Consider the following 26596-nt stretch of genomic DNA (forward strand, 5'->3'; position numbering starts at 1 on the left):
ATCTAAGGGCATTTTATTGACTGTCCTTGAGTATTAATTAAATGCCATGTAAGTTGTTTCTATGCACAAAACCTTGTTGGAATAAAGATAATTGAATGGAAAGTTTGTTTTCCTTTTTCAAAATTTGTGTCTGCCACAGTATTTTTTACTTTCAAGATGTTTTTAATGTCCTTAAATTTAACTCATCACATTAAAGTCATTATTGAGCCTTTTTTGATGAGTCAAATGAAAGCAATGTGGGGGAGGTGGGTGACAGAGGAAGGTGGACTTTGCTTATCCTTCATGGCTTATCCTTCCTCTTCTTGCTGCTACAAACACAATCACGACTACAAACCACATTCAGGACACTCCAAAGTGTCCTGGAAGAAATACAAAATCACACTATGTCTGAGAGCCACTTCTGCATTCTTTCTTACTCCAACTTCTCCTAAATGCAAGTATCACATTATTATTAATTTCCATTCCATGAAAGACAGGGATAATATTACATAGTTAGCATCCAATTACATCTGATTACAAGTAAATTTGCTAGTAATTAAGGTGCTAATTATATAAACAAGTTCACATCAGTACTCTTAGCCTCCTAATCACATACGATTTTATCTCAACCCAATCAAAGAATTACTCTCTTGAAAGATGTATTAGTCTTCCATCTCACCAAAACAGCAGCATATTATAGTATTATAATAAGTGAATGACTAATATTTTGAGAAGCTCAAACAGTTTAAATTTCCAAAGATACCTTACTCCCAAAGAGCAGGAAAGACAACTGCAGATATTTTGTAAATACTGTCTTTGTAAAATAAAGCTGAAGTCATGTAATTAAGAGAATGTGTCCCTGGAAAAAAAAAAAAATTAACAAGCTAAACAAAATAAATAATACAAAGAATAATCATATTTATATAGTTTCAGGTTTTATTTTCATAATTATCTTCCTATAGAAGCAATAATCTGTATTTCCATAATAACACATTTAATATTCTACTCATCAGAGCTGAAAAAAATAGGAATAAAGCAGATTTCATACACAAATACCATACTCTGCATATGTACAAATAAATTCAATATATTAAGTCTATTTTGTAGCTGGACTTCATTTACAATGTAACAGAACGATGAATATTAAATTCTGAGCATATTCATGCAGACTTCCACTTTGGTGAAAGTGATGACAGTGGAGTTCTGGAAGACGATTTTTCTTGTAAACACCAAGTTTTATACTTCTGACTACATTCTCAAAACAGAAACTTAACGTGAATAGAAAAAGAAAATGTTTAAATGTGAAACAAATATTCTTCACCACATAGAATAACCCTGACAACAAAGAATATCCTCAAGTCCTAGTTATTCAATCTTAACCATGGGCAAGAAGGGTTAAGGAGGCTGTACTTGGAAACGGCCTTTTGTGTGATTTAAAGGCCAGCTGCGCTGCTGCTACAGAATACACTTCATCATCACCTTTCTTTAAAAAAAAAAAGTTTTCGGTACACAAGAGTAAAACTAAAAAAATTCTTCCCCAAGACTTTAATGGGTAATAAGATCAATAAACAAATAGTCTAAAACATCTTTAAAGTATTGCCAAATCTGTTTAAACAGATTATTAATTAGCTCAAATGAGCATTAATGTAAGACTCCAGAATTTTCTGACTGGATCTAAAGTAAAGAATACAAGCAGCAATGATGGATTTTCTGAAACACTGCAATGTCCTTAAATGCAAATGTCTAAATATAGCTTGTTCATAGTTAATTCCAGTATCATTAATAAAAATGAGCTGCTACTTGAAGAACTATGCCAATAAATTAAGGAAGAAAAACATTAAATTCATTAGAGTTTTATATCAGACCTACAATAAAAAACTGTATACCAACATCCACGTACCCAAGACCACCTCCCAAAGAAAAATGTTATTCTGTCTAAGCTCTCCTACAGAACTAGCTGCGACTAAAATCACTTCTGATACTCCCTGTTTTTAGAAAGTCAAGCAAAATTAAGCATCCTATACTCAAAATTTAAGGTATGACTCTAAAAGAGATATAGACAGGGCATGAATAAGTAGCATGTACCTGCAGAATGCACAATGCTGGTGTCTGCAGCCTCTTTCCAATTAACAGATTATGAGATGGGTCTAAGCCACATAGGGTAAAAAAGGAATGTTTCAAAATCAGCATTTTAGGAAATAACTATAAAGGATCAATATATTGGCAGTGCAGTGTTTTAAATACATGTCTTTCTAAAACGATTCTTCCCTTTCAGCTAAATTTTCATAGTTATATAGCATTTTCCATATCAAGTTACGAAGGAGTTAAAATCAAAATAAACCAATTTATTCTGGAGAAAAGAAATGTAGCTGTACTAGGTTGATGGAAACATTACCTGGTTCTTACAATGCATAAAAAAGATATTTGCAGGCCAGGAGAGGTGGCTTATGCCTACAATCCCAGCACTCTGGGAAGCCGAGGCAGCAGATGGCCTGAGCTTAGGAGCCTGAGGACAGCCTATGCAACATGGAGAAACCCCATCTCCACAAAATATACCAAAAAAAAAAAATTACTCTGGCATGGTGGTGCACGCCTGTAGTCCCAGCTATCTGCTATAGTCCCAGTTACTCAGGACTGAGGTGGCAGAATCACCTGAGACCAGGAGAGGCTGCAGGGAGCTGTGATTATCCCACTGCACTCCAGCCAGGACAACAGAATGAGACTGTGTCTTAAAAAAAAAAAAAAAAAAAAAGGGGGGGGGTCTGGGCGTGGTGGCTCACGCCTGTAATCCCAGCACTTTGGGAGGCCAAGGCGGGTGAATCACGAGGTCAAGAGATTAAGACCATCCTGGTCAACACGGTGAAACCCCGTCTCTACTAAAAATACAAAAAATTAGCTGGGCATGGTGGCGCGTGCCTGTAATCCCAGCTACTTAGGAGGCTGAGGCAGGAGAATTGCCTGAACCCAGGAGGCAGAGGTTGCGGTGAGCCAAGATCGCGCCATTGCACTCCAGCCTGGGTAACAAGAGGGAAACTCCGTCTCAAAAAAAAAAAAAAATGGTATTCATCAGCTATCAGCTCCTATTTGGTTAAGAGCCAAGTAGATATGAAGACAGTCACTATATATTTTTTAGAAGGAAAAAATACCTACACTTCAGAGAGGACTGAAGATATTTATAGAATCACTTTAATATGCTACCTTCAAAATTTTTCAAACTCATATATTAAGAGCTTCAGTGCACCTTTAATTGGGCTAAATAATATTGTAAGGCTCAAAATAACTTCCTGTTCCCATCTCATCTCTGAAAAGACTTAATAATTTAAATGTATCTAACATCATAGGGGATAAATTTCCTTTTCCAAACAAAACAAATTTTAAAATAATTTTACCAGTAAACATCACTTTTAGCAGCAATTATTAAATAAAATGTAAAACACAATTCACTAACAGTAACTTACAACTGTCTAAAAGAGAAGAATACCTATGCTTATCACCCCTTTTGTTTAGAACATAATTTATGTATAATTTGGCTTGTAAATTTTTTAATCAACTGTATTAAAACATGACAGTAGATTTTCTGTTAATTCCTGCTGGTGTCTTAAGAAAGCTCTTATGGAAAGAAAAAGATATGCTTCACAGATAAAGGATATGACTGATTTGGGAAGATGGTAACTAAAAACTAGTTTTTATTAGGATCTAAAATCACGACTGTAATGAAGTACAGCTATCCCTAATCTAGACCCAAGTCCTTGAAATATGCATGTCAGGATTTCCCCTTTATTTTCCTTTTCTTTTCAGCAAGCAAAATACTAGCATAGTCCTCCTGAGTATTCGTCTTCCTCTTCATCAGCAGCTGTGGCAGTGACGCCATCAGGCTTGGCCTGTGGTGTCGCAGGTGATTTCTTCTTGATTCCCCCTCCTGGAACCACCAAACTCAGGCCCAGCTTAGCATACTGTCAACAACAGAACATGTTCTTAAAAGCTGGATAACTAGAATCCTGACACATTTTACTCACCTCTAAAAACACACAGCCTGGCTCTCCACCCTCATGAACACCAATTCTGCCATTCAGATGGAAAAACAAAACCCAATAATGTTGTCTCCAGATGCCTCATGACCATGGTGGGACAGGTACACAACTAGTAAAAGTATCAATCATATATTTTTTAAATTAAAAAATATGTATTTTCAAAACCATGTAAGAAGTTATTTAGAAAAAAATTTTTTCTACATACATCATTATAAAACAACTGAAGACCTTAAGTTGATCTGATACTATGATGATACTCTAAAGGCCTAAGACCAAAAGGTACTTAGAAATCTACTGAGAAAGAGAAATGAGAAAAAATAGAAACTTATAGCACCATGGTTCCACTTTATGTGCAAGCTATCATGTAAGGATATTTCTCACACACAGACTAATGTATTCTTCACAACAGTCCAGCAAGACAGGTACTAGTGGCCTCAGTTTTACAAATGAGTTAACTGAGGCTTTAGCTAGTCATCACAGATTCCCACAGGTCTAGTGAATTATGAAGGCCACTACACAATGGGCCTCTTTCAGACGGTGCATCTAAAAGAAACAAATATACTAAGCAACCTTAATATATAAGGTTATATACTCAGTGTATTTTCCTCTAACAGATAGAGGAAAAGTTGAGAAATTAGCCTGAATTTTAAAATATGTATACGGTCAAGAGAGTTAGATGGGTGAGTAAATCGCTATAAACCACACAACTAACATCCATTTTATCTAAATCTATGGTGAAATTCAATGCAAGTAGTCAGTTTCCTAATGAGTAGTTTAAGAAGAAAAAAAGAGGTAGAAAAAAAAAACTCCTAAGTACACGGGTAAAAAATAATCTCAACAGAAACCTCTTTCTTTCAAGAGAAAAGATTTAAAGATATGCAAACAGGTCCACTTACATCATTGTCCATGTACTTGAAAAGCGGCGAGTTGCAGACGTCTGACACTTGATCTTGGTCTTGCTGGTCATAACCTTCAAGAAGCTGTTCCAGCGCAGCACAGTCTTCACTGCCATTGAACCCGGGGATGCTGCAGTAATCACAAATCACACGTCTTCACCTCTCCTTAAAAGAATACATCTCAGCCAGGGATGATTCTGCCCCTGGCATGTGACAATGTCTGGAGACATTTTGGTTCTTAAAAGGGTGGGAATATTAGTGGCATCTAGAGGGCAGAGACCGGGGATACTGCTAACCAACCTGCAGTGCACAGGACAGGCCCGACCACAGTTGTCCAGCCCAAATGTTAATAGTGTCAAGATTAAAACTGCTTATGTTAAACACTGAGAAAATCCCTCTTTCTGATTTCTGTAACATACAATCTGATAATTTTTTCCTCCTTTTTCTTGTTCTTTTTTTCTTGGAAGGCAAATAAAACAAAATCACTAAAGTCATACATTTCCATGGAGGTCCCCAAGAGAAAAATACAGGAAAGGGAAATCAAAAGTGTAAAATACCCACTGTAAAAGATAAAATGGTAGATGAGCACTCCTAAGATTTAGAAATAAGTTCCATGGCCAGGAACATTTATCCTAGCAGCAATCTTAGTTGTAGAAACACAAGTGTCAACAATGCAAGTGAAAAAGGCCCAGACAATGTCTTACCTATAGCTCTCCCGAACACATCTTTCGGCAGCTACATAGTCATTTCTGTGTAGATGAACTAAGACTTGAGCAATTGTTTTCTAAAACAAAAGAGAGGATCATGGTCAAATTTATATCTGTTTAATAAAGTCAATATCCTGGCAGTATTAAATACATCTGGAATATAACTTTCAGAGTCTCTGTTTGCATAAAGAGAGATTTATAAATGCTGTAGTAGCTTCCAGAGGACACTTGAGGGGAAACAGCCTAGAACCGTACTTTTCCAACTCTCGTGTCCTGGGATTTGGTTACATGAAAACAGTAAGCCTGGGGCAAGCCTGGGATTCACCCATTTCTAACAAGCTCCAGGGGGCACTCTTATTGCTGGTCTGGGGACCACACTGTGACATAGGCCTTAGATCACAACCATGTTTTAAAGAGAATTTCTTTCAAATATCTACACAGATTCAAGCTTGAAACATGAATAAAAAAGAGGAGGGGGACCCATAACTCTGCGATGATACTTACAATCCTTAAAAAGAAACTAGGAAAAAGATGTATGAGTGAAAACCTCAGATAACAGAAACAGTGATAGTATTGATAAGTCAACAATAAAAGCAGATATAAGATCAAAGATATGACTAATAAATTATTGGCAAAATAGGTCTTTGTGAAGTATTTTTCCATGTTTTTTACCTTTATTGTTTAGGTAACTTTTACTGATCCATCTTCAAGCTCACAAAGTCTTCCTTCTGTCATCTCTATTATGAGATTAAGCTTATCCAATATTTTATTTCAATAACATATTTTCCAGCCCTAAAATTCCCATTTAGTTCATCTGTATAGTTTCTATAAACATAATTTTTCAATAAAAAGCAACAGATCCCCTTTTCCATTCATTTCTATTGTGTTCACCTTTACCTCATGGAGCAACTTACAGTTGCTTCAAAGTCTTTATGTGATAATGCCAACAACCCCGATCACAGCAGGGTTGGCATCAGTTGCCTTTTCTCCTAAAAACTGGTCATGTTTTCCAGGTTCTTTGCATGTTGAATAATTCTGGATTGTACTGTGAATGTGATACTGTGCAGCTTCTGCTTAATTTTCAGGATTATGGATGTTTTCAGCAGGTAATCACCCCAGGTAGGTTCAGACTACACGTGGTACCTTCCTTTTGGTGGATGGAGGTTCTACACTTAGTTAAAATCCTTTGCTATGTGGCTTTGGGCCCATTCCATGCATAAGCCCTTCAGAGGGCAGCGCAACACTTCGACAGTGATGAAACCTTAGCTCTCCAAGCTTTGCACTGCTACTCTGGGACCTGTCTAAGCACAGCCGAAGAGTAAATCCAAGTTTTGTGTGGGCCACATCCACACTTAGGAGACTCCGTTTCCAGCTCTTTCCTTTCTGGGATTTTCTCCTTGCTCTCTAGCTCATTTTCCTAGTTCCTCTGGCAAAAGAGACTGGGATCCTTGTGGAGTTTTATTGACCTGAGCCATCATCACAGTGTAGCTCCATGCCTTAGGCACAAGCTTAGAGCAAAAGCCGAGAAAACAATGGGACCTCTTCTCTCAGTGCTGGTTAGAAAGATGGGGTTTCTTTTGAAGTTTTCACTGTTGCAGCCTGTGCTGCCCAGCTCCACAACTGCAGGCTTCTCCAAGGGCAGGGCAAAAAATGGAAAAAAAAAAACCTGAGAAATTCACTCCTACAGTGGTTGTTTCTCCAATTGTTTGCTCCTCTCCTTAGTCTATTGGCTTGTATTTACTTTTCAGAGTTCAAGGGTGGTTGCTTTCGCTATTCAGATTAGCTGTAATCAGCAGAGAGACAAGCTGTATTGGCCTTACTCTATCTTGGTCAAAAACAGAGGCCCATGAAGTATTATTTTACAAAAAACATAGAAATATCCATAGAATCCTTTCCTAGGTACATATTCAGACCAGTATAAAAAAATCTAATGTAATGCCAAAAACAAACACATTCAAAGAATACCTTATAACAAGTTGGATAATTCTCAATTTCCTTATAAATATTTTTTTCTTTCTGAATAGAGAGTGCCGCCTCATCAAACCTAAAAGGAAACACAGGTACGTAAAACAAGAAGGTCTAAATAATCTACAGCAGAGGTCCCCTGTGAAATGTATTTGATGTCATGGATTGTAGAGACACCAGGAAGACAGGTATTGTTAGCAGCTGCCCCAGGACCAAGGTTTCTACACACTCTGCTCATCTGGCTTGCCTTTCAAATGTCTAACTCCCCACTTTCAGACGGTACACTGACAGAAAAAGCAAAATAACTCAAGGATGGGTTAGGTCAAACAGGGAGTTTTAAGCTTGGTAAGGATTGTCAATAATGAGTTTCTGTCAAACAAACTTCTTTGTGATACATAGTTGAGATGATCTTCAATTAAATCACCCAAGATTTCTTTCCTCCAGACTGAAAGAACATCCAGACATCCCAGGGCACCCCATGCCATCACCCCACCGTGTCCCTCCAACACATACTCCGCTGTTGCCTCAGTGGCCCTAGCAAGCTCTCAGGTGCCTAAGAGGGCAGCGTTGAGGGGAGGCAAATTAGAGACCTAAACAAAATCCTTCCTGCATCTTCAATCTCCAACATTCATCTTTTCCATTGACTCACATACATTCTTCTTTTCTTCTATTATGCCCAATGGCAGAATGAAGATGAAAGCAAGGAAAGGGGTCACCAAAAACTTCCCCCCAAATGCTCCAGGCCCTTATCCCTTTCTCACTTCCCCAGCCCTAATTCCATCAAATCCTAATTGAATCCTCCTTCCTCCAAAACTGTAGTATACTCCAAATACCAGGAATCCCTGAGTAACACAACTTGAGACTGAGTGAAATGTACAGTCTTCAGCCATTGCTCTCATCCCAATAAGAGTCCAAGGTTATGGGAGCAACTACCAGGGGTCTGGGCATTGGGATTATATACAAGCAACTGCCAAAAGGGGCAAGAGTCTGGACTATTGGGATTCAAGGGGAGACCAGTGGTATTGTAACCCAAAGTAAAAATACAAAAATGTTATGCTCTATTTTTCTATATGTTATCTTTTTTTTTTTTTTTGAGACAGAGTCTCACTCTTCTGCCTAGGCTGCAGTGCAGTGATGAGATCTCAGCTCACTGCAACTTCCACACCTGGATTCAAGTGGTTCTCCTGCCTGTGTCCCCAGTAGCTGGGATTATAGGTGCATGCCACTTCGCCCACCTAATTTTTGTATTTTTAGTAGAGACAGGGTTTCACCATGTTGGCCAGACTGGTCTTGAACTCCTGACCTCAGGTTAGCCACCCGCCTTAGCCTCCCAAAGTGCTGGGATTATAGGCGTAAACCACCACATCTGGCCTGTATGTTAACTTTTTAGAAATAGTTGCATGTATACACACACACTCACCCCCCCACCTCACATCACACACACAGTGGCTTGGCTTATGCTATTATGGCTAAGTACATCATGAGTTAAACTAAATCTTTATGAGATGTACCCTGGCAACTTAGCACCTTATAAAATGACACTCATTGAAGAAATGCATTCTGAATTTCCAAAGGTCAACTTGATAAAATTTTGGAATAAAGTCAATTTATAACTTGGGTTCGGTAGCAGAATTCTAAGAGTATTCTCGATTCTTCCCTCTTATAAACACTTCCCGTATAATCCCCCTTTAAGTGTGGGTGTGACCCTCGAAATATGATGGGCCATCCTGTGATTAGGACACAAATCAACTGACATTGAGTGAATCACTGTCTTTGTGGGCCTGACTTAATCAGGTGGGCCCTTCCTTAAGTTAGAGACTGGAAATCAGAGTGACGTGCTCCTGATGGCTGGAATTGGCAGCAAACTGCCATGCTGTGAACCACCAAGGGAGCATATGGCCAGGAACTGAAGGAGAACTCAACAACTGAGAGCAGTTCCTGGCCAACAGGCAACAAGAAAACAGGAATCTCTGTCACACAGCTGCAAGGAAATCAATTCTGCCAACAATCAATAAGCTTGGAAAAGGACCCAAGCCTAAGATGAGATCACAGTCCCCTCTGACACCTTGATTTCAGCCTGATGAGACCCTAGCTCTGCTACCTAGCAACACTAGGTTCTAGCTACACTATATCCAGACTTCTGGCCTCATGAAATTGTGAACTCATCAGTGAGTATTGTTTTAAGCTGCTAAGTCTGTGGCAATTTGCTATGCAGAAATAAAAAATTAATGCAAGGCAGACTACAGCTTCATGTATATAAAACATTTTCAGTTGTGACCCTGAGCTTATCATAGACCCTATTTCTATAAAATGAATTCAGAATATTCTGTGCTCATAGTGTTCAGATTATATTACATTCTAGTAGCAATCTCAGTATTTTATATTTTTCATATATTTAACTATAAAGGGTGCATTCTTTACACATAAACTGTTTATTCCTTGACATAATAGCATTTCTATGTGCTAATATATAGCTACCTAACAAAAGATTCAAGCACTTATATGAGTTAGTAGTCAAAAAAATTGATTGACTTTGCTAAAAGGCCATGAAATTAGCATATAAACCCATCTATTTTTAAATGTATCCAGGAAAGTATTCGTTACTTATTATAATGAAACACAGATGATTTCAACTTTCCCATCGGAATACTTAATATTCCTAACAAAATGACAAGAATATGGTTTTGCTGAAAACAGAATAAAGTGTTTTTATCTTCCTATAACTCAAAAAAAGGTAAACCCAAATGAAACAAAACTGAAATCCCACAGAAGGAAATGGTAAGAAACTGTTATAAAATCTTATTCATCCCCAAGCTTTCAAAAGACACTCTCCTCATCATGACTCAAACTCTTCTTCTGGCCCCAACTATTTCTTGAACTCCAAACCAACTGGCAACATTGGTAATGTTTTGAGGATGATGGTGGTCCCCATCCCTAGTGGAGCTTTCTAAAAGGAACATGCACAGGCAGCTAGAAAACATTCCTCAGCTGACCTCTCCCAAAAAGATCCTGGCCTCTCTCCTTTCCTGTGCTACTCTCTCTACAACACAGCTTTAGCTGATCTATATTCCTTGCGAAACAAAAGGAAAGATGTGGAAAACAAAAATACTTCATGGGAGCTGAGGCAGTGTGGCTCTTATACAGGGCTGTCCTTACCTTCTCCCCTTTACTGCAACTTCACTTTCTCCACTTTCCATGGGGTCCTACAGTAAGGGGCTTAGCACTCTAGAAAGTAACTGGGAACCTTGTGGAGGAGCATTAGGAGGCGAGAACAGATGAGAAAGAGGTAAAGTATGCTCAAACTTGCCTCCTGGCTGCCCTGAGAAGAATGAAGGACGCTGTTTCTAAGACATAGGGCCCCTGCTTGCTAGTCAGAACCTCAGTATCACCTCACAGTTCAGCTATTCTGCCACAGCCATAGCATCATCACCAAGAACAGCTCTGCTGCTGTAACCAAAGCTTTCAAAACCTAAACAGAGTTAGCATTTCGGTGACCGATTTCTGGGAAGCAACAAGTAATAAGATGAATAAAGGTTAATGACCCAGGAATGATATATAAACTTTGCTTCATGATTAATGTTCTAATTTAATAACCAAATAAAATTTCTTTTCCAACTAGACCAACAACAAAAAAACTACTCAATGAAGGAAGGTCCTATAAACAAAGTAGTTTATCTAAATGAGATTGTTTAACAGTTAATTCTAGATTAATTTATTCTCATGTTACTCTAGACAGGTTTAAATCATATTTCACAATCTGCAGTCTTCATGAAGAAAAAAATTAATTCAGTGTCAGAAAGGACAGATTCTTCAGTCATTTCTACTTTGATTCCTTGACACATTAAATGGATCTCGGGTCTTTTCTGTTAGTGGGAAGCTTTGGGTAAATTTCAATTAATATATCTGTAGACTTACTATCTCCTAAAAATGTTATCTTAAATATTATTGAGACAGAATTTTATTAATGATATAAATTATTTACTAAAAGTAAACTGAGATAAAGTAAAAAAAAATAAAAGGAAAACCCAATAGGATTTTAGCTTTCTGAGGTTCAACTATTTGTGCCTTAGATCATGTTGAAAGGATAACAAGGTAAACATTCTGTTAATGACACTATTTGTCAAAAACCTGTTAATTTTCATGGGTGAGTGTTTATGCATCTTTGTCATTTATCCTAATACTCTTATTTTTCCTTGAGAGAGATACTATAATCCAACGAAGTAATAGATGAAGAAAATTGTTCCTTCTGATGCTGCCGAGCCAGGGTTTAACCAATAAAAGTACAATGCATGATAAATTTGGGCATTACACTTTCAAAAAACAGATCTTTTAATATCTAATTCAGTGTGCCTACTGTCTAATAAACGTTAATATTCTACTGGGTTGCCTGGTGTGTCTACAGCTTACACCAAAAAATTAACAAGCTATCCCCCAAATTACTTTCCAGTTCTAAATGTGGATTCAAAGTATAAACACATAGGAATAGTTCTTAAAGACATACCTACGTCCTCGTACTAATAGTCTGGAGGCTTTTCCTAATAATTCAACTGCCTGTCGTAAGCGTTCCTCATTCTGAAGGAATCAAAGAAAAACAAGTGTTGGCTGTTTTAATGTTGAAATTTTTTTATCCCATAATATTTATTTTGTAAAGAATTAATAGCACTGGATCAAGGGGGAAACATGAAAGCTGCTAGTCCATTTTACTACTCTCTAGCAGAAAAGAAATAGCATGTAACTGTGAGCAGGGAAAAGTTTTAAAAGTAGTCACTGCATTTATTTATTTTCCCATGCATTATTTATTTAAACATTCTAAATAATTAAAGAAAAAATAAGACTCAAACTTACTTCAAACACATTAGCTGTCTGTTGATATAACTGTACAGCCTTCTCTGGATCAACATTTTCTATAAGCCTGTATTAGACAAGAAAATGTGATTTACATGAGAAATGGAAAGCTTGCTTTTCAAAGACTTTATTAAAACAAAAAGACAAGACTTCTATGCAGAGAATGGTGCATCTCACACTCACTTTCCAGCTCGCTCCAAAGCCATGGCTGCTGTGTCTGGGGTGCCATTTTCTAGATACATCATGCTGGCTTTCTCAATTAGCTGAACAGCTTCTGGTAGTTTCTGCATCTCCTTTGGGCAAAGGATACAGCACACATCAGCAAATGCATCAATTAAAAAAAAACGGAGTTAACAATCTGAAACGCAATTATTTTTTATTTTAAGTTCCAGGACACATGTGCAGAACGTGCACGTTACATAGGTATACATGTGCTGCGGTGGTTTGCTATATACCTATCAATCCGTCATCTAGGTTTTAAGTCTCACATGTATTAGGTTTTTGTCCTAATGCTCTCTCTCCCTAGCCCTCCATCCCACGAATGGCCCCAGTGTGTGATGTTCCCCTCCCTGTATCTGTATTCTTGTTCAACTCCCACTTATCAGTGAGAACATGCAGTGTTTGGTTTTCGGTTACTGTTTTAGTTTGCTAAGAATGACAGCTTCCAGCTTCATCCATGTCCTTGCAAAGGACATGATCTCATTCTTTTTTGTGGCTTCGTAGTATTCCATGGTGTATATGTAACACATTTTCTTTATTCAATCTATATTGATGGGCATTTGGGTTGGTTCCAAGTCTTTGCTATTGTACACAGTGCTGCAATAAACATATGTGTGCATGTGTCTTTATAGAATGATATATGTTCCTTTGGGTATACCCCCAGTAATGGGATTGCTGAGTCAAATGGTATTTCTGGTTCTAGACCCTTGAAGAATCTCCACACTGTCTTCTACAATGGTTGAACTAATTTACATTACCACCAAAAGTATAAAAGCATTCCTGTTTCTCCACAGCCTCACCAACATCTATTGTTTCCTTACTTCTTAATCATCACCATTCTGACTGGCATAAGATGGTATCTCATTGTGGTTTTGATTTGCATTTCTCTAATCATCAGTGATGATGAGCTTTTTTTTTTTCATATATTTTGGCCACATAAATGTCTTCTTTTTCTACAAGGAACTTAAATTTGTAAGAAAAAAACAACCCCATTAAAAAGGGGGGCATAATGTATGATATGCAATGATTTTTGACTGTACAAAACACTGTATAGCAATAAATATATTTAAAATAAAATGCTTTATATGATTATTCTTTCAATCAAGCTTCATTAAGCCCAACCAAAAATATACTAGGTAATTTCTACACAGAGTTCATCATCACTTCACAGACCTTTAGGAAAAGTATGAAAATAGAAAAAAACAAAAACCTTGCTCTTTACTGTTTTCTAAGCATTTCTTATTCTTTCAACATTTACTAAGTCCCTATTATATATAATACCTATGCCAAATATCACAAACTGGCAGCCCAATGACTCTATCTCTCTTCCAAGTGTGTTTTGCTTGATCCATGCAGTATTTTAAAATCATAAAAACTTTCACAAAAGCTGTTTTATGGCTTTCTTCAAAACACACACACACACACATATATATATAAAACTCAAAAGCTACAGCACCAGCAGGCTTGCATCCCTGTATGGCAACGAGCTGGGGCTGGATAGTGCTGTCCCATCAGATGAGCATGCACCTCCTGGCATTTCTCCCTGCTCTTCACTTCCAACTTCCCTCCACGTCCAGGCTGCTTCATTTATTTCAGCTATTCCCGTAGGACCTGAGTTCATTTGGGTTTGCAACCCTCTTCCATGACTGATAAATTCTGTATCTTTAACTTACACATCTCAGGATCATGCAGTCCTAATGTCTAATATCTCCAAATCAAACATGTTTAAAACAGACTAAAAAAAATCATTTAAAAGCTGGTTATAAAGTTTACAGGAACAACTTATTTAGTGTTGACTTGCTGTATCTGAAGGTAGGCTCCACATTGCATCTCATGGGTGGTTTACAAAACTGCCTATTCAGTCCCTTGTGAAATCGACAAATTCATTAGGATATCCCTAACAAAACTGGTCTCATTTTCACCAACCCCAAAACATACTTTATTATTTAGCTATGGAAACTAACAAAAAAAACAGACTGAACGATAATGTATGAAATAAGGCTGCTATCATTCACTCAAGCAGAATGATACGCCAATACATCTCCAAACCTCAGTGAAAAAATAAAAACAATACTTTGTTATAAAACCAAAGGTCAATGAAAGAATCCGAGTCTACAATATTTGCTGAAGGATATCTGAAGGAACAGGGAGGTAAACCTAACAATTCTCTCTCAGGCACTTTAGTCCTGAAGGTCATTTTGGCTTTTAAAGAATACAACTGAACCTTGAACGACAGGGATTTAAACTGTGCAGGACCAATTATATGCAGACTGTCCTGCTCCTGGGCTACCAACACAGCAAAACCAACCCCTCCTCTTCCTCCTCCTCCTCAGTCCACTCAAACGTGAAGACCATGATGAGGATGAAGAGCCTTCTGATGATCTACTTCCACTTAAAGAATAGTAAATATATTTTCTCTTCCTTATGATTGTCTTAATAATATTTCCTTTTCTCTAGCTTACTTTATTGTAAGAATACAGTATAAAACATTCCATATAACATATTAACTGACTGTTTATATTATTGGTAAGACTTCTAGTCAATAGTAAGTTAGTGGCTTACACCTATAATCCCAGCACTTTGGGAGGCTGAGGCAGAAGTACCACTTGAGCCCAGGGGTTTGAGACCAGCCTGGGCAACACAGCGAGATGCAGTCTCGATTAAAAAAAATTAAAAACTAGCAGGCCATGGTGGCATGTGCCTATACAGCTACTAAGGAGGCTGAGGTGGGAGGATATTTGCTTGAGTCCAGGAGGTTGAAGCTGCAGTAAGCTATGATTGTGCCACTGCACTCCAGCCTGGGCAACAGCATAAGACCTTGTCTCAAAAAAACAAAAACAGTAGGCTATTAGTAAAGTTTTAGGGGAGTCAAAAGATGTATGTAGATGTTCAACTGCACAGGGGGTTGGCATCCCAACCCTGGGGTGGTTCAAGGGTCAGCTGTATTTCTTTCTCTAATTAACCTATCCACTAATTACATATATACTGTCAATATACAACATAAAAGCATTTGGGAGGATAAAAAGAAGTAACACAGGGACTATCCTTCAAGAGTTTTACCCAGTAGATTAGACAGAGCAAAAAATACATTAGAAGGCAGTATAAATGCCATCTAAGTCCTATTTGTTGTTTAAAAATTAATGACTACATCTCCCTGCTTTTGCACAAAATCAAGTGAGGCTGTGAATAAGAGGTCCAACCACAATATTGACACTTCTCCATAAAAAATGATGAGCTGCCTACTTGAAAGTTATACCCTCTACCATAAATATGCCTATTTTCTTTTTTTTGAGATGGAGTTTCGCTGTTGTTACCCAGACTGGAGTGCAATGGCACGATCTCGGCTCACCGCAACCTCTGCCTTCTGGGTTCAAGCAATTCTCCTGCTTCAGCCTCCCAAGTAGCTGGGACTACAGGCACGCACCACCATGCCCAGCTAATTTTTGTATTTTTAGTAGAGACGGGGTTTCACCTTGTTGACCAGATGGTCTCGATCTCTTGACCTCGTGATCCACCCGCCTCAGCCTCCCAAAGTGCTGGGATTATAGGCGTGAGCCACTGCGCCCGGCCTAATTATGCCTATTTTCAATGGCTGTGTGCCTGTGGAGCAAACAGGATATGAAATCATAGCAGTCATCAAGTGACAGAACCAAAGGTTGAGCCAACAAGTTCCTGTGGCTTCCCTTGTGCATCTTTCTACAAAATCGTACTCCCCACGTGTTGCTGGGGAATAAATGTGAAGGTCTGTATGACAAATTGATAGAAATTTCAGCCACAGAATTAACTGTGGACCATGTAGCTCAAGGCTCCCATGCTCCCAAGACTATCCAAAGGCATTTAATTTAAATATAAGACAATGCCAGAAAGCATTTTCCTTCAGATTTCCCTATCCATTAAGTTGATTTTGTTTCATCCAAAGTAGCGCCTTTCCAACACTCAAATTAAATAGATACTTGAGCAATAGAAATGAGGCCTGAATAATAACTTTTGATGAAGATTCAAGTCTTAGTACAGTTGTTGCAATATAAACTGAGGCTGTGAGAATCAGTGTTTGAGGATTTCTCAACAAAGTGTAGCCTAAAAACAGACACGAAGTACACTTAGACTGTAATAGCCACCTGGAAGCTTCCTAGTTCTCGGCAGAAAATGAGACAGAAGACCAGAGCAGATCCCTGGCTTCTTTGGCTGTAAGAGAAACTCCAGTTGCAAAGTTGCATCACCAAATATCAATTCAGTTGCATGTTCGGCCAGAAAAGCTATATTTCAATGGATATATAACAGTTTTTCATAGGAAGAATCACAATTTCTTCAAACACTTTCCCAAGATTAAAAATTTAGATAATTGCCATTTCTTCAAAAAATATCCTGATGCATAAATCTTTGCTCTCTCTATATATACATACACATATATATGTACATACATATATATATACACATATGTGTGTACATATATATACATATATATACACGTATATATATACATATATACATGTATGTATATATGTACACACACACACACATATATATATACGCGTACATATATATATATATATATATATATATGACAGATTCACAAAATTGAAATTCCTGAATCAAAGACTATAAAATCTTTTCAATTAAGCATGTTAACAGCTATTACTAACATTCTTTAACCTTTCTGGTATTTCTTAGTGTTCTACAAGAACGTGCCCACTGAAAAAAAATGAGTAAGTTCACATTACGAAAGTCATAGAAATTAAAAACAAAAGTTTTACTAAGATAAAAGTTCTTAAAAACAAAGCTTTATAATAAATACTTGAAAGTAGTTTTTACCATTTTAGAAAAAAAATTTTTTTTAAAGAAGAAGATTTTATTTTAACTGCCAGCTGGCACACTTTAAGAGTCAGTATCATATGTTCCATCTCACCACACCAGGACATTAATTCCTAGCCTGCTTTTGAGGGCAGAAGTACAAATAGTGTAAATAAAAGTAGCAAAAACTTAAATCTGTGGTTGTCTCTGCTGCCAACTGTTGTTCACACAAGCAAACATCTCTTCTTTCTATAACCCACGTATGATAATTTTTAAAATATTTATAACCATTCAGATGTCCTTCTCAAAAGTAGAGAAACTTCCGAAAGAGCTCTTTTTACAGCAGTACACATCTATCCTGGTTATAAACTTTAGAATGTTACTGTTCCCAGTTCCCTCCAAAACATTTTCTCTTAAATTTCACTTTAACAGTCCTTACCTTCAGACATGTAGAATGTATTCTATGGGTCCAATTACTGTTACCATGGACAGAAAATCAACTTTGCACCTCTTGCCTTAGAGTAAGGATGCTTTTCAACTTCAACATAAATTCTACATTAACACCTTATAGTTAATTTATGTTACCTACACAATAATTGTAACACAACATTACTGACCTTCAACATCATTCCAGCTTGCTCATAAGCTCTGCAAAGAGAATATAATTTCACTGATGAGATCTTAATGAAATAAGGGGTAGGAGAAACTTTCTGTTGAAGAACTACTGGTAAGGAAAGTGACTTCAGGTAAAATGGGCTCACGAACAACATATCACTTCAGGCTTGTATTACCACACAATACAATTTTTTATTCTTTTTATTTTCATGGGGAATAATGGCTTAGAACATCAGACATTTGAGTTAAAGAGATTTTATTTTGCAGATGCAAAATTAAGTAAGGCTCAGTAAAGTTAAATGACTTTCCATCTAACAAACCTAAATCTATGGGTTTTTTGTTTTTTGAGATGGAGTCTTGCTCTATTGCCCAGGCTGGAGTGCAGTGGCATGATCTCAGCTCACTGTAACCTCCACCTCCCAAGTTCAAGCAATTCTCCTGTTTCAGCCTCCTCAGTAGCTGAGATTATAGGCACATGCCACCACATCCAGCTATTTTTTGTATTATTAGTAGAGACAGGTTTCACCAAATTGGCCAGGCTGGTCTCGAACTCCTGACCTCAAGTGATCCACCCACCTCAGCCCACAAATAACTACTCTCCACAAAGAAGGAGAAAGCTTCCTGCTTCATTTCCATAGGCACTATTAGCTATCAAACAGAGGAAAAAAGAGATTCTAACTTATTTTTTCATAGACTAGTAAACAAAATGCTCCTAATAAAATGTTATGCCAAATTTAATTTAAACTCTTTACATTTTAGAGTTAAGAGTGATTTAGTTTTTAAGGTTTAGGTAAAAACTGAAGCAAAGAGAAATGATTATTATTTAAATCAATACAAAATTCATTATTTGGGAAAAATTTACCAACCCTACAGAAAAACAGCAACATTTAAAACATAATTTGCAAATACATGGAAATATGAAGAATACTTACTTGGCAGCATGAAAAAGACTGAATGGAAGTAATGAAGTCAAAGTTAAGGAAAAAAGGAAAAAAATCAATAGTTTCTAGAGATCTACTATTTAAAGACAGTTAACTAAATCACTGACCCAGGTGGTTCCAAAAGACAAATCCTACAACCAAGTAAAGAAGAAATAATTCAAAGCCTGTTGATATAGTTTAAAACTATATAATTCTCCAAAACACTGACATAACACAAATTTTAAACTATTTCTATTATGCAATTCACTGAAGTGCAAAGTTATTATGACTACACTTTGCAAATAAGAGAAACATTTTTTATCAGAAAGTTTTCAAATGCCTACTATAATTCTTATTTCAAATACCTGAGGAAAAAACTGTATTTTTAAAAAACTGATACAGTAGTTTATGCGTTTTCAATACCTGTCCTACTTCTTCATTCTTCAGCATGACTACAGATTTCCCTTACGTCATCACAAGTAAAACATCATCAAGTAAAACTATAAACAACAGAAACTAAGTTCTCAAATGTAGCTCTTCGAACCAGTGTGGACCTTATGATGAAACTTCACTATAAACGCTCCTTTACAGTTTAAAAATACACAATTTTTCTAATCATTTTCTAATTTAAAAACATTTTACTTCACAGGTAGTAAAGCAAATTTATAGCAAGAGAAAACAGCTTGTCAAAATCATCTAATTGTTTAATTTCTTTTTAAAGGTTGAAAAAGATACGCCCTATTATTTTCATGGGCAACAGCTTCCCTCAGGCAGGCATCTTTTGCTTGCTCAAACTGTTTGGCATTTTTAAAAGCAACAGCTGAAAAAGAAAAAAAAAAAACTGACTCTCTATTTCCATCACTGAAAAACCTCAAATGAATCATTACTAAAATCTGCATTGTATATGAAGTATTACAGACACACATTTCAAATACTTAGGAAGTTTCCAAAAACTATAAAATATTACTTTTTTCTAAAGCAATTTCCTTACAACTTTTCCAATTATCAGTAACTTAGGAGTATTTTTAAGTTTTTCTTTTTTAATTGTTGACTACTGGCAACGAATCAGTTACTTCAATTAGAAATCAGTAAGTCTTTCTAACTCCAACACTCCCTAACACTCTCCAGTGACAGGTAGATTCTTTAGTCACAAAAGACAGCACCTTACTTCACTACTTTTACATTTAATAATAAAACAGAACTTTAGGTATAGGTCATTGAATTATGTAGAAACTGAAGGCCAATAAGCACATTAAATAGTTTTTTTATAATAAACCTTCCTTTGGTATAATCTTTAAATGTCTAACAATGCATTTAAAAAAAATCTTTTATACTGTTTACTGTCTATAAAAAATATCTCACTGTTTAAACAGCTAAAGTATACTGCGAGCTGTTTTAAAAGTGTAATCATCAAAGCAAAACAGGAATGCTTATAAAATATAATCTTAAAATTTTGGAAAACTTTTCAAGGGCTGCTTACAAAGAAGCAAAAAGCATAATGCTTTAAGAAAAGTGTTATCTGTTAAAAACACTCTTAAAATTCTCTTTAATAAGATGTGAAAACCAAATACTGAACGATTCTCCTCCCTGCTTTTCTATCTGTTGCTTTTTTAAAAATTTATTCTGATTAAATAGATTTTTCATAAGCCCTTAAAGAAAATAAACAAAGAATGCTTCAATGGAAAAATCTGATCTAAAACATTTATTTTTGAATGTAGTTAATGTTCTCAGAGGGCTATAAAACAAATGTGTGTTAAATTTCCCTCACAGTGGAAACCTGCAAAACGTTGTTCCCTTCTGTTACAGAAGCCTCCTTGCAGAAGTAGTCCATAAAATTCACACAAAGTTGGAACTTTTAATAATTTTAAAGTATGAGATATAAACAGTTTGCATGATGCAAAAAAAAAAAAAACCAGAATTTACTCTGATTTAAATAAAAGTACTGAAGACTCATTTGCTGTTTATCCAAAAGCACTAGCCCTAGATGATCTCTATGCTAGGCTAACACATGTGATCAGGGTTATCGCTGAAATACAGCTGACAATGTGTTCAAGGTACTTCAAAATTTTGTTTTATTTTATTTATATTCCAAGTCATCACAGATATGCTGAAAGCTATCATTCTATAATTTAGAATGCTAAATTTTTAGTAAAATTCCCTTTCTGTTGCATATTTTAGATTGTTTATATCTTACATACAAATAAAATGATTAAAATACATATATAGCTTAACACTTCATGAACAATGAACAAATACACTCAAAGTGAGGTTCATAAAGGATAAAAGTACCAAGCAAACATCATCTGTAGATCTGCTTAAGATGAGGATAAATTAACAAAACAATTTAACAAACTCTTTATTCAACAGAAAGTATAATCGAGAAATATGGCAAAATTCATGGATACAGTATACAAATAACTAGAGTTGAAAAATATATAAGCAATGCTAAAAACCCACTGCTGTATATCACCAACCTCGCCCCATCCCTGCTGTCATAAACAACAGGTACCAAGATCTCTGACTCAGCTCTCAACACATCTGAAAATAACAAGAGGAGAAACACTCAAGGGTTTGCACAGTTGTTCTGTTTGTTTTTTTAACTATTAAAGCCTTGTAGAAAGCACATGAGTAAGCATTACGGTGAAATGAAGTTATCAGACTATATTTTAAGATTACATACTAGAGCAACTGGACTATAGTAAAAAATACCTGCTTTTCCATATTCAGAAGCGGCACTGTCATAATCTGGCTTCCATTTTAAAAAACCAGTTTTCAGGCTAGAATGAAAAAAAAACACAGTTAACAGAAGTTACCAACCACATTTATAAGTCAGATACCTGCTTCTAGGTTAAAAAAAAACAAAACAGGAGGAGCCATCAGGCACAAACTCTTTGTGTCACCCTCCTCCACCCAAACTTACGCCTCACAAATACAACCTCAGCTCTTTCTCTCCCACTGTCACAGGTATGTGGTTTTCCTCCTAGAGGTTCTCAATTCATGGTCCCCAGACCAGCAGCATCAGCACTGCCTGGGAACTTACTAAAAATGTAAATTACTGACCCCATCCCAAGCCTACAGAACCTCTGAGGTTTAACAAGCCCGAAGGTTCATTAAAGCTTACGAACATCTGAAGTATGGTAATGACAGCAGAGGGGATTCATGAAACTGAAGTGCGACGAGAGGCTAGAGACATAAATGGAGGTGTCATAAGCAAATGTCAAGAGCATAGATGAGATCCCCTAGTGAGAATGCATAGAGAGAACAGAAACACTAAGGAATACAATCATTCAGTGGAATGACAGAGGGAGTAGGCACAAAAGCCAAGAGACACTGCTTTCCAGGACCACTACTGGCTTCTTAAGACGCCAAATCAAAGGCCAGTTTTTTAAATCCTTATCTTACTTGCCTTTCTTTTCCTCAATATTTTATTTCTTTTTCTTACTTTAAAATAATTTCACACTTGGTTTAAACTAATTCAGTAACTGTCAAATTTGAGTGTGCATAAGAATTGCCCAAACCATCTTAAATTCTAAATTTCATTCCATTAGGGAAGGCCTGCTTGGATAGAATGCTGCTTGCTTCAAATGAATCAGGGCAGTACCTTAACTGAAAGATGGAAAATCTGAATTAGCCCTCAGAAGTATAGCCTTCCTTCTGTGACAGCCATGTGAACTGCCAAAAGTCGTAGCCTTTTTTTTTTTCTTGTGATAGGGTCTCACTTGGTTGCCCAGGCTGGAGTGCAGTGGTGTGATCTCGGCTCACTGCAACCTCTGCTTCTCGGGTTCAAGTGACTCTCGTGCCTCAGCCTCCTGAGTGTCTAGGATTACAGGTTTGTGCCACCACACTCAGCTAATTTTTGTATTTTTAGCAGAGAAGACGTTTCACCATGTTGGTCAGTCTGGTCTTAGACTCCTGGCCTCAAGTGATGTACCTGCCTAGGCCTCCCAAAATGCTAGATTACTGGCATGAGCTACTCACTGAGCCCAGTTAGCCACAGCTTTTAAGTAACATTTTTTGCCAATTAAATTTATTTATTTAACATATTTAGTATCTAAAACTTCTTTGTGTATATAGTGTTACAAGATTCAAATTAGTACAAGCAATTTTTCAAGCTTACCAAGAATTTCACTGCTCAGAAAAATAATATCCTTGAATTGTGGTGTGTCTACTCTAATTCACAAAATTAGGGAAATATGCAAAATTTGAACCCTCCATTCCTATCCCAAAACAAACACTACATTATCAATATTAACATAATTTTTTTAATCCCACTAAAAACCAGATACAATCATTCAGTCACCTAATGTGCTATACACGGAAAGACCCAGAGAGTTTAAAACTGGGCAAAACTATCCCAATCACATGAACACCACTAATGCGGAAGAAAGACGTAAAGCTAATTTAGGTTTAATAGCTATACCTGTTAGTCCTTTTCACTCTTTTTCTCCAAAGAATCAATAAGGAAACTAACCAATTTCCACAGAAAAAAGGAAAACAGCAACATTACCATCTGTGTACAGGAATCAATTTACAAAATTACTCAGCAATATTGAACTGCATCATCATTAGAAAACAGAGAAGAATCAAATATCTCCTAAGCTCCTGGCCCATTTTGCCTGCTACTCACTCAGTAACTGTCTAGCAGCATTTCAAACTAGCAACGAGCCTGAACCCCACACCTCCCCACCCCACCTCCCTGCCCCAGATCAACCCACCAATCATGCCCATTAACCTATATCCCCTATCTTGGCTGAAGGCCTCTCCCACTCCATCTCTCAAGTTAGAAACCTTATAGAGATGAGTTAAGCCTTCGTCTCTATAAGCAGGCAGGTTATTAAAGCATGTCAACCCTATTGACAAATGTCACCCAATCCTACCCCTGCACTGTTACTTGAATTCAGGCCATTACCAACTCTTCCCTGAAGTCAATAACCCGCTAACATGTCTGGCACCACCTTCATGGGAGAGTCACCTTTCCTCCTCTTCCATTCCTCACACCCTGAGCATATTACCTTTTCCCTGCTTCATATCTCCAGCATACCATAATGAATACTTCCATTCTAGCACTGAACATCTTATTTTTACTCCTCTGTTCACTTGTCTGCCTGCCTGTGAATTCTAAGGTCTTGAAGGCACCACTTTTGGTTACTCCAGTATCCTCAGTGGATGGTACAGGTACACAGTGACAACTTTGTAAATGTTTACTGAATATGTCAAAATTCTCCGACCAACCCTCTCCCCATAGTCCATTCTCTACATTAATGTCACATTTTTCTTTTCTTCTTTTTTTTTTTTTTGAGACGGAGTCTCCCTCTGTCTCCTAGGTTGGAGTGCAGTGGCATGATCTCCACTCACTGCAACCTCTGCCTCCCGGGTTCAAGTGATTTTCCTGCTTCAGCCTCCTGAGCAGCTGGGATTACTGGCGTACGACACCATGCCAGGCTAATTTTTGTATTTTTATTAGAGACAGAGTTCTACCATGTTGGCCAGGCTGGTCTCGAATGCCTGACCTCAAGTGATCCACCCGCCTCAGCCTCCCAAAGTGCTGGGATTTCAGGCAAGAGCCACCACACCCGGCCTGCTGCCACATTTCTTTCTTCACCAAAAACAAATCTGGCCGGGTCCACTGGTTAGTTGCCTACAAAAGCCATCTGAGAAGCTGACCCTTCACACTTTGGCTCCAACTCTTCTTCACTCCAGTTTTTCCCGTCACTGTAAGTACACTACAATCACTGTTCCCAGAGCACATTTTCAGGCCAGTGTATGATACATACTACAGATTGTGCACAGAATCTCTTTCACAGGATTTTCCCTCTGTCTAAAACATTCTGTATTTTTCAGGCCCTGCTCACAAATCATCTCTTCCTTAAATTTTCTCAGGCAGAACAAACTTCTCCCTCTATGATACCTACACAGTTCATACAGCTTTTTTGTGGTGCCTATTCCACACACTATTTATTCTTACTTCAATTTTTACGTGTGCTCCCACTAGAAAGTCAGATTGTTGTGGAAACCTCCTGCACCAGGAGAACCCCAGTACCTTACACACTGCTTGCCTCGAGTCATGTGATAGAAAGGGTTTGAGTTTTTCCAGTGTTTGAAAACTGGCTCTGCCATCTTTCACCTGCGCACCCTGGGGTAAGTCATTATGAGGCTTCTATGAGCTTCATTTCCTCTTACGAAAAATGAAAATCTCTATTTGGGCAGTTACTGTGAAGATCTTAGCTTATGAAATTACGTATGTGAAGCACCCACCATAGAACACAGCACCGACTTTTCATTAACCCCGTCAGATAAAAATGAGCTGGAGTAATGAAACGGCGGGGGGCGGGGGGAGCCTGGGGGGTGCCAAAATAATGATTTAAGGAGAATCAGTTCAGTCCCACGAACATTTCCTGGGTGCCTATTACATACTGTACCAGAAATGGCAGAACATACACATCAAAGGACGACGGAAGCACAGTCGTGGCCCACTGGAACAGTAAAATGCCAGATGACAAAGGTTCACCGAGTAGTTTTTGGGGTAAATCTATGGTCCTCTCCACACAAGGGCCTCTGCTAGGGCGGTGGTTCTCAACTGGGCGATGTTGCTCCCCAGAGGACATTTTTGGTTGCCATAAATGGAGAAGAGGTGCGAGAGGCACGTAGCAGGTAGAGGCAAGGGATGCTGCTAACGAGCCTCGGATACAGAAACAGCCCCCACCACAAGAAGCCTTCAGAAGCTCAGCGCCCAGGTAGAGAAGCCCTCTTTAGAGACCAGCTCCGCAGCACTGCGCCGGGTCCCCGCCCACACCGGGTCTGAGGAGCGGACTTCCGGCTGGGTGGACCCATGGCGCTGCCCTAGGCGCTGGAGGCCTGACCCCGACCCTGACCTCGGAAGCGCAACCCTGGGAGTGGAACCCCGGGAGTGCGACCCCGGGGACACCAAGCCCCGGCAGCCCCGCAGGCACCAGCGCGCCGAGCCCCCTCAGCCCCGTGCCCGCCCTCTCGTCCAGCCGGGTGCTAAGGCCGCGCCTGTGAAAGACGGACTGGGCGTCCACACACAGGCCCGCCCGGCGTCTCACTCACTATTTCTCTGCTTTGGCGAGGTGCTCCAACCCTTCGTTTATCTTCTGAGCCGCCATCTCCACAGTCAGGTCTGTGACGTGGAGAAAGAATGAGCCTACCTCTTCCTCGGGCGCCGAGAATCTACTCGAATAGGCGTGGGAACGCCGAGTAGGAAGCTGGTGCGGTGCCACAGCCGAGCGGCTACGGAGGGCCGGAGGGCTCAAGCTACTGCGGCGAAGCGGGGCTGGGAGCTGGCCGCTGCGCCCTGCAAAGAGACATCACGCAAGCGCGGTGCGTCAAGGCTGGCCCCATCCAGGGCACCCGGCGCAGGCGCGGTGAGATACTGATGGGGCGTATTCTTTCACTCAGTATTTACAGAGCACCTAATATGTCAGGCACTATTCTAGACACGAGAAAATCAGCAAAAATGCCCGTCCTCTTGAAGACTTGCACCAGGAGTTTTTCATAAATGTGAAACTACCGTGGGTCTTCTTTGTAGGGTTAATTGGCCTTATAACTTATTACATCTGAAGATTCTCTGTATCACAGCTAGAATAGTATTCATCTATCCATCCATTCTA

The 26596-nt window shown here is 38.2% G+C and overlaps 1 protein-coding gene across 4 annotated transcripts; it reads right to left on the bottom strand.

Annotated features, from left to right (window-relative positions):
• Positions 1-897: 897 nt before the first annotated feature.
• Positions 898-26220, bottom strand: NAPG (NSF attachment protein gamma). Of its 4 annotated transcripts, none has more exons than XM_078346906.1 (12): positions 26135-26220; positions 21678-21745; positions 19704-19788; positions 18981-18998; positions 18051-18081; positions 12607-12716; positions 12424-12490; positions 12080-12150; positions 7579-7657; positions 5611-5690; positions 4907-5036; positions 898-3932 (listed from the first exon to the last, which is right to left on the bottom strand). In XM_078346906.1, the coding sequence occupies exons 5-12, from the start codon at positions 18060-18062 to the stop codon at positions 3789-3791; spliced, it is 693 nt and encodes a 230-aa protein (XP_078203032.1). In that variant the 5' UTR covers positions 18063-18081; positions 18981-18998; positions 19704-19788; positions 21678-21745; positions 26135-26220; the 3' UTR covers positions 898-3788. The 4 variants fall into 4 exon arrangements, with proteins under 4 accessions (XP_078203032.1, XP_002757095.1, XP_035126441.1 ...); XM_002757049.6 differs by having other exon boundaries at positions 26037-26220; XM_035270550.3 differs by lacking the exon at positions 26135-26220 and adding an exon at positions 25407-25768.
• Positions 26221-26596: the final 376 nt, after the last annotated feature.

The sequence above is a fragment of the Callithrix jacchus genome, chromosome 13, assembly GCF_049354715.1.
Source record: "Callithrix jacchus isolate 240 chromosome 13, calJac240_pri, whole genome shotgun sequence".
NCBI lineage: Eukaryota > Metazoa > Chordata > Mammalia > Primates > Cebidae > Callithrix > Callithrix jacchus.